Here is a 9046-nt window from a genome sequence, read left to right as displayed (position 1 = left end):
GTATGAGGACGTGAGAAATGAAAGTTCATTTCTTCATGATTAGCCTGCGTCCTTTTAGGTCTCCAGCAAATTCTTTAGACGTTTGAGCACGTCCGGAGACCTGACCCTGCAGAAGATATTAGTTCTTTTTCTTCACCACCCACATCTGAAGGGGTGGTAAAGAGTTCATCACTCTGCGAGCTCCATACGAGAAAGGTGGCATAGAAGTCAGCCCATTTCGTTTCATATAAGAGGTGTTAGGGTAAGCATATGAATAAGCAGAGAAATTCTTCGAGGACTTATGAACATAATGGTTAGAAGAATAATGCTCGTATTCATAGCCCTTAGCTTTTCCTTACGAAACAGAGTTGTTAGCACGATGATATTCATATGAGGACTTTGATCCTTTTGAGGAATTTGATCCACGTGAGGAATTTGGTCCGTATGAGGACTTGGATCCATATGAAGAATTTGATCTGGGGTTCCTATTCTTCACAGGTGGTGTCATGAGGACATTCACCTGAAGACTTTCAAGGCACCTTTTGGGAACCCAGATTTTCTTCATAGGGGAACCGTTCCTGCAGTTAGTGCCAACATATCTAGCAAATACTTCACCATTCTGATTTTTGAACAGTTTATAGTTGGAGTCAAATGACTCATCAGAGGAATGAGAAGATTCACATGTAAAGCCAGATAAATTGGATGGATCAACTGGAGGTCCCTTTGCAGCAACCCATGAGGTTTTGGGGTACTGCTCAGGCTTCCAATATGTACCATCAGCATTGAGTTTCCTCTCAAAGGCAATACCCTCTTTCCTAGGGTTCCTGTTGAGGATCTGTTTTTTAAGCACATCACAAAGAGTCTGATGCCCTTTGAGGCTTTTGTACATGCCTGTCATGTACAATTCCTTCAGCCCTGCATCGTCAGTGATACTAGCAATGTCCTCAGATGAGGAATTAGTGATAGCAGAGGCAGGTGAAGAATTTGTAATATTATAAGCATTTGAACATTCAGGTGAAGAATTAGCAGATTCACGTTCAATGCATTTCAAACATGGAGGAACAAATTCTTCCTGAGAAGCGCTGATTTGTTGAGCAAGTAATGAATCGCGCTCCTTCTGAAGATCTTCATAACTCACTCTTAGCTTCTCAAGATCTTGCTTTCTTTGAAGAAATTCATAAGAAAGCTTCTCATGATCAGATAATAGAGTGTTGTGATGACCTTGAAGGTTGTCAAACCTAGTCTGAAGTCTCTGAAGATTTTCAGTCAAGGTTTTAGTGTGATCCATTTCTTCACCCAACATATCATCACTTTTGTCTAGCATGTTTTGAACCTTTTCAAAAGCCCTTTGTTGTTTCACAGCAATTTTAGCAAGTTTAGAATATCTGGGCTTGAGGTTTTCATCAGATTCATTCTCACTTGATTCAGAGGAGGTATGTTTGAGTACCTTGGCACCCTTTGCCATGAAGCAATAGGTGGGAGCATAGTCATCATTGCCTTCATCAGCCTTGTTGGTGAGGTCATTTTCTTCAGTGTTGAAGATAGACTTGCTGACGAATGCGGTAGCGAGGGCTAGGCTCGCCACACCGGATTCGGACTCCTCAGATGCCTCCTCTTCCTCATTTTCTTCAGATTCAGCCTCAGAGTCCATTTCCTTGCCAATGAATGCCCGAGCCTTCTTGGAGCTGCTCTTCTTGTGAGATGAAGACTTTGAGGATTTTGATGATGAAGATTTTGAGGATTTCTTCTTTTTCTTCGCATCGTCAATACTATAATCCTTGTATTTCTTCTTCTTTGATTCCTTTTCCCATTGAGGACAATCTTGAATGTAGTGTCCGGGTTTCTTGCATTTGTGACAAAGCCTTTTCTTGTAGTCACTGGACGAGGAATCATTGCTCCTTGAGGGTCTTCCAAAGCGACCACGTCTTGAGAACTTCTGGAATTTCTTCATGAGAAGTGCTAGTTCATGGCTCAGTTCTTCAGGATCACCAAGGCTGCTGCCAGAGTCTTCATCTTCAGACTCAGAAACTGCCTTGGCCTTCAGTGCACGTGATCTGCCATAGCTCGAACCATAGAGATCTCTCTTTTCAGCAAGCTGGAACTCATGAATATTCAGCCTCTCGAGGATATTAGCGGGATCAAGTGACTTGTAATCAGCACGTTCTTGTATCATCAATGCCAGAGTATCAAATGAGGAATCAAGCAATCTCAGCAGTTTCTTCACCACCTCATGGTCGGTGATGTCAGTGGCACCAAGCGCTTGAAGCTCATTTGAGATGTCAGTGAGGCGATCGAAGGTTTGTTGAACATTTTCATTGTCGAGTCTTTTGAAGCGGTTGAAGAGATTGCGAAGAACATCAACTCGAGAGTCACGCTGTGTTGAGACTCCTTCATTCACTTTGGACAGCCTATCCCAGATAAGCTTAGCAGTTTCCAAAGCACTCACTCTTCCATACTGTCCTTTGCTCGGATGGCCACATATGATATTCTTCGCTTGAGAATCGAGTTGCTTGAATCTCTTCACATCAGCAGCATTCAGAGAAGGTGTGACTGAGGGAACACCATTTTCCACAACATACCAAAGATCGTTATCAATTGCCTCAAGATGCATTCGCATCTTATTCTTCCGGTAGGGGTAGTCCGTCCCATCGAAGGTAGGACACCCAGCAGAGACCTTGATCATACCTGTGGTTGACATAACTAAAACTTCAGGCGGTTAAACCAAAATCACACAGAACAAGGGAGTACCTTGCTCTGATACCAATTGAAAGTGCGTTATATCGACTAGAGGGGGGTGAATAGGCGATTTTTATGAATTCTTCGCTGAGGAATTTGCCGGTGAGGAAATTCCTTAGCAAAGAACTACTTGCAGCGGAATAAGTACTCAAAAGTAAACATAAAAGAATACAAGCATGGTCATCATGATGAAATGAAGACAAGCACAGAGTACAAAAAGCGTGAACACAGGATAACACAGGATGAAGACAAACAGACTGAAGAAATTGAACTGAGGAAATTGAGAAAGTCTTCAGTCAAAGTCTTCAAACACAGATATGACAAACACACAACACAGTAATGAGGAAATGAAAGAGTTGAGGAAATAGAACCAATACGCTTGGTGAAGACAATGATTTGGTAGACCAGTTCCAACTGATGTCTCAGTTGTACATCTGGTTGGAGCGGCTAGGTATTTAAACCTGAGGACACACAGTCCCGGACACACAGTCCTCACCGTATTCTCCTTGAGCTAAGGTCACACAGACCTCGCCCAATCACTCGTAGTAAGTCTTCAGGTGACTTCCGAACCTTCACAAACTCGGTCACTCGGCGATCCACAATTCCTCTTGGATGCTCTAGACCATGACGCCTAACCGTCTGGAAGAAGCACAGTCTTCAAAGGTAACAAGCGTCGGATCCACGCAGGATCAATCTCTTCAGTGATGCTCAATCACTTTGGGTTTGTAGGTGTTTGGGTTTGGTTTTCCTCACTCGATGGTTTTCGCTCAAAGTCCTCGGAGGATGGGATGCTCTCAAATGACAAGTGTCAGTTTCTCTCGGAGCAGCCAACCAGCTAGTGGTTGTAGGGGGCGGCTATTAATAGCCTAGGGAGCAGCCCGACATGATAAGACATAAATGCCCTTCAATGATATGACCGTTAGGTGGATAAGATATTTTGGGACAGCTGGCGCGTAGCACAGCAACGGTCGGAAATTTGAGTATCAAATTCCTCAGGGCTATCATGTTCCTCACTATGTAGGCAATCCGCACTGGCGAATTCCTAACTACTCAGTCAGAACAAATTCCTCAGCGACCAGAAGAACTTCGTCTCTGTCACTGAAGAAATTGACTGAACTGTATGAGATTTCCAATGGCTTCACTCGAAGGGATTGGTAGGTGTAGGATTTTGAGTTGAGCATCACATGGAAATTTTTCCTTAGTATTTCCTCGACCCCCTTTAACAGTACGGTGTTTCCTATGACTCAAGAAAGAGAAAATGAAACTACGAAAACAAGAGTCTTCACGCTTCATGTTCCTCGAATGAATACCAAGTCTTCAAGGTCACACCAATTTCTTCACTTTCAAAGTCTTCAGAAAGTCTTCAGAAGTCCAAAGTCTTCAGTCGAAGAACTTCAATTTTAGGGGTCGGCTTTCTCTGTAAATATCAAACTCCTCATAGACTTATAGACCTGTGTACACTCATAAACACATTAGTCCCTTAACCTATAAGTCTTCAATACACCAAAATCACTAAGGGGCACTAGATGCACTTATAAGACCAGACCCGCAAAGCCGACCCGTAAAAGAGCATATTCCGTGAATATCCTTTTTTACGGGTTCGTTTTGCGTGATCTGCCTCTGCGGCCATCCGTGCCGGCCTGCAAAACCATTTTTCTACGAACTGCAAATGGATAAACACGCATAAAGAAAATGGAGCGCGTCGGGGATTCGAGCCATGGTATCCTGGTTTAGGGCAACTGCGTCAAGCCACCGGGCTAGCTTCTGGTTAGTGATACTATTAGTGCGAACTGCACTTATAGAGAAATAGAGTCGGCTTTTCTCCATTTTTTTTGTTTTCTTTTTCTTTTTTCTTCTCCGGGTTTTTTCATTTATTTTTTTAGTTTTTTCATTTTCTTTTACCTTTGGTTTATTTTGTTTCTTTGTTTATCATTCTAAATTGTTATATACCTGATTAATATTTTTTTTCAAATACTTGTTCAACATTTTTCAAGTACTTATTCGTGAGCCAGCGTGTGGTTGGATGGTTAGAGGGACTGTGGTATCCCCAACCCACCAGGGTTCAAGTCCTGGTGCTCGCATTTATTCCTGGATTTATTTCAGGATTTCCGATGATGCGCATTCTATGGGAGGAGACGTTCCCGTCGACGACGAGGCGCCTTCAACATTTTTTAAATACATGATCAACATTATTATATACATGATCAACAATTTTTAAAATACTTGTTGAACATTTTTCAAATACTCTTTTAGTATTTTTCATATACTCATTAACACTTTTTAATACTTATTCAACATTTTTTAAATATTTGTTCAACATTTTATGAATGCTTGATCAACATTTTTCGAATGCGTCATTCACATTTTTCGAATACTTGTTCAACATTGTTTTTAAATACTTGTTCAACATTTTCCGAATGCGTCATTAACATTTTTCAAATACTTGCTCAACATCTTTTTCAGATACTTGTTCAACATATTTTGAATGCATGATAACATTTTTCAAATACTTATTCAGATTTTCAAAATGTTTTTTAAGAGTTTTTCAACATTTTCCAAATGTTTTTAGAGTTTTTTAATATATATTCAAAATATTTTGAAGTATAAACAAAAATTACAAACATAAAAAAAACAAAAACAGAAGGCCGTGCCTAAGGGCATATAAGTCGAAGTAGATTCTTCTTTTCTCTCAAAAAAATCACTTCCCAAACTGTACAAGCTTCTTCCAAAGCATACGACTTTCTAGATGTATATGACGATCTCTAGACAGACGGATTTTATGTGAATCATATGATGAACTACCACATAAGTGGATATATAGGAAAGGAATCGAAATCTGCCGAATCGCTCATTAAAAAAAGAAAAGAAAAACAGGCTATGGCCTCGCTCGCGCGAGGGCCGGCCCATATTGCTCGCCCCCTTCAGCGAGTCGGGAGTTACACTCGCTGAAGGCGAGGAATAGGGGCGCCCTGCTTAGGGGGTGGGTGGGTCGTGTCCCTATTTATCGCCGTGCGCGCACCCTCTTTCTCATTTTCTGTCTTTGTTTCTTCTTTCAAAAGGTTGCAAAATCCCCAAAATATGTTTGAGAAATCATAAAATGTTCATGGATTTTTTTCCACATATTTATAAACTTTTCATGAGTTTAAATAAAAATGTTCATGGATTCGAAATATGTCCAAGAATTTTATAAAAAAAATGTTTGCATGCTAAAAAGTGTTCACAATTTTATAAAGAAAGGTGTTCCCCAAAACAAAAAATGTCCGCAAGTTTAGAAAACGTTCGTGAATAAAAAAATTATGATTGTTTAAAACATGTTCGCAAAACCCAAAAACTGTTTTTGAATTTCAAAAAATCCATCAATTTAAATTTTTTAATCGATTCAAATGTTCATGAATTTGAAAATTGTTCACGATCACGAAATGAAACATGTTCATGATTTCGAAAACATTTCCACTATTTATGTGCAGAAATTTTAAAATTGTTCCGAAAATGAAAAAATAAAAAGGGAAAATGAAAGAAATAATGAAAAAAAGAACTGGTTGAGGAAGGTTCTATAACCTTCCAAAAACCGGAACAAGCTATATGGGGCCGGCCCTATCGGACGTAGCGTGGAGGGGGGGGGGATGGGTGGGTGCTCGCGTAGTCGCTAACCAGCAACCCACATGTCAAATAGAATCGACGCGCTTAAGGCGCCAAATAAGCCCCAGTTGACAACAACTGGTTGAGGGGTAGCCCTTGCGTGAGCCCAAAAAGCGTCACCTGGGTTGGGCTGAGAGCATGCCACTTGGTGCGCTCTCAGCCACCGCCATGTGTCACACTGGGCGCCCCCTTGGATTATTTTCCGTACATGTTTTCTGGTTTGAGAGAATTCCTTATTTGGCCCTTTATTAAAATCTGGTTCCTTTTTTGGCCCTAAAAATTTTATTTTTCCTTTTTTGACACAACAACTTCATTTTCTTCCTTCCTTGACGCTTCCGTTAGTTTTTGCTGATAACACCATCAACCGCAACTTGAAATGTCATTTTTGCCCCTGTTGTAGGACGCTGAAAGAAAAAACAGAAAAACAAAATCCCGCACACCGAACCGTCGCGAGCCCTTCTTCTCCCGATTCCCCTTCTGCTCGATCCCTAACCCTACACAGCGGCGGCGGTCGATCCCTAACCATCACAGCGGCGGCGCGAGGCTGGAAGAGCGGATGGAGGAGGGCGTGGCCGACGCTGCTACGGGTGGAGGGATGGACGGCGAGGTGGAGGAAGGCCACGGCGCTGCACCGGCCTCGTCCTCGGGCGACCATGGCGGGCAGGCAAAGGGCGGCCATGGCGGGATGAAGCAAGACGGTCAAGGCGCGGCGCCGGAGGGCGGCCATGGCGGGGAGGTGGAGGACAGGCAAGGTGCGGCGTCGGAGGGCGGCCATGGCGGGGAGGTGGAGGGCGGTCAAGGTGCGGCGCCGGAGGGCGGCCATGGCGGGGAGGTGGAGGGCGGTCAAGGTGCGACGGCCACAGATGCAAGTACTCCGGCATGGCTAGAAGGGTAAGTGCCTCTCTTCTCTAGATTTGAGTATTTGCTTCACCTCTATTCATATAAAACAGTGTACTTAGAGATGGATTGAAGACGCATCAGTGTACTTAGAGATGGGTCTTTTGCTTTCACAGGATGGATCCAAACTCAACTTCTTTACTGAAAATCAAATTGCTTGGCAACCCCCAAAAAGCTAGGAAGGATATCAAATGCTTTTGTTATGATAAGGTTATTGATTCCGACTGACATTGCTGGTAGGCCATGGATTCTTCATGTTTCCACACTGCTAAAAGCCACAGTGGGTAGGCCTAAAACTGAGAGGTATAAAGGTTGCGGTGAGAAAAAAAAGAAAAAGCGGCCAACACTTATGCCCTATTTGTAAGGACTATGGGCATCATTGGCACAAATTCAAGAAGGGTAACCCAGATGACATTGCTGCTATTTTAGCTGTGAGGTAATAAATTTAATTGCATAACTTGCTTCACATGCATTCTTTTTTGTAAAAACCATACATGTTAACCACTTTTTTGTTTCGTGTAGAGGACCACCAAAGAAGAGGACAAAGACCACCAAATCAGCTCAATCATCAATTGTGCCTTGTGAGGATGATGCTCCATCAGCCATGTGTTTTCCGCCAAGGTAAGCAATTTTAAACTCATGCTCATAATTAAATGAAAGCTTGATTTTGTATTCTAATCACATTCTTGTCACAATAGCCAAATCTTGGAGAAACAAATAAGGAAAAAGGGAAAGGTGGTAAATCTTGGACCAGGAGGAGCAAAAAGGTAGCCTATGGTAGTTACGAAATTTAGTTCTAATGTTATGTTATGCATTGTTCTATTTTTAACCTGGGCTACTATATGTGATGTATGTGTATGTCTAGATCAAGAACGCAACCCATTTGTGGTGAACATGATGTCGCCAACAAGAAAACACATGTTGCTGTGAACACACGAAGCAAACGAAGACTTAGTTTGTGATTCTGATGTGATTACTTTCCGTATCATGTTTCATTTGGAAACTTTTGAGCTGTTTATATGACCTGGGCACTTCTACGTACTATATGTAACCTTTTGTGGACCTGGACTATTGCATGTCACATTTATGTGTGTGGAGGACCAAATATATGGATTGTTTGCATATATGTGTACCTGGGCCAAGTATGTGTGATTCTTTTGTTCGCATATATGTGAAGCTGCTCCAAATATGTGATAATTTGTGCATATGTGAATTGTATAGGGGATATGGCATCAAAATACAAGGGTGGCTTTATCCAAATTTTCAATTTAAATTGAAGATGTGATTTGAATTAAAAATTGTTACGTGGATATGCTAAATAGCAGATTTTGTTTCATTCGGCCAGTTCATATTGCCATTGCTTTTGACTTCCAGTTCACAATTTTGGTCACAAAATACATCAAGGGTAAAATGGACTTTTCATGTCGTATTTAACGGTGTTAGTTGTCAAAACTAACGGAAATGTCACAAAGGGAACAAAATTAAGTTTGAGTGTCAAAAAAGGAAGATTTTCTTTCTAGGGCCAAAAAGGGAACCAAATTTTAAGAGAGGGCCAAATAAGGAATTCTCTCTTCTGGTTTTGGATAGTTTTTTTGGTTTTTGCCCGATTTCCCCAAGGTGTTTTAGATAAAAAGATATATTTTTTTTGCGTGAAAAAACGCATAATTTTTTCGTAAGAGCAACATGTTTGCTTCTTGTGGTGGCACATGTTTGCTTCCAGGAGAGCCACAACGGTGGCTCTTGAAAAGAAATGGAAAATATTTTTTTCTTCTGTGAGAGGCACATATTTGCTTCT

The 9046-nt window shown here is 41.6% G+C and overlaps 1 protein-coding gene across 2 annotated transcripts; it reads left to right on the top strand.

The window, feature by feature from the left end:
* The first annotated feature begins 6788 nt into the window (after positions 1–6788).
* On the top strand, positions 6789–8375 carry LOC109756031 (uncharacterized). Of its 2 annotated transcripts, none has more exons than XM_073504784.1 (5): positions 6789–7245; positions 7492–7687; positions 7774–7872; positions 7950–8018; positions 8117–8375. In XM_073504784.1, exons 1-2 carry the CDS (start codon positions 6911–6913, stop codon positions 7613–7615), a joined length of 459 nt encoding a protein of 152 aa, XP_073360885.1. In that variant the 5' UTR covers positions 6789–6910; the 3' UTR covers positions 7616–7687; positions 7774–7872; positions 7950–8018; positions 8117–8375. The 2 variants fall into 2 exon arrangements, with proteins under 2 accessions (XP_073360885.1, XP_073360886.1); XM_073504785.1 differs by having other exon boundaries at positions 7368–7687.
* The last annotated feature ends 671 nt before the right edge of the window (positions 8376–9046 follow it).

The sequence above is a fragment of the Aegilops tauschii genome, chromosome 7 (assembly GCF_002575655.3).
Source record: "Aegilops tauschii subsp. strangulata cultivar AL8/78 chromosome 7, Aet v6.0, whole genome shotgun sequence".
Taxonomy (NCBI): Eukaryota; Viridiplantae; Streptophyta; class Magnoliopsida; order Poales; family Poaceae; genus Aegilops; species Aegilops tauschii.
The sequence above is the reverse complement of the archived record's forward strand: the minus strand, read 5'-3'. Positions and strand labels throughout refer to the sequence as shown.

What these genes read in the sequence shown, in the direction of transcription:
- LOC109756031 (XM_073504784.1), top strand. Translation starts at nt 6,911, where the DNA reads ATGGAGGAGGGCGTGGCCGACGCTGCTACGGGTGGAGGGATGGACGGC. An exon ending in ACTCCGGCATGGCTAGAAGG is followed by an intron (nt 7,246 to 7,491) that starts GTAAGTGCCTCT and finishes CATTGCTGGTAG; the next exon opens with GCCATGGATTCTTCATGTTT.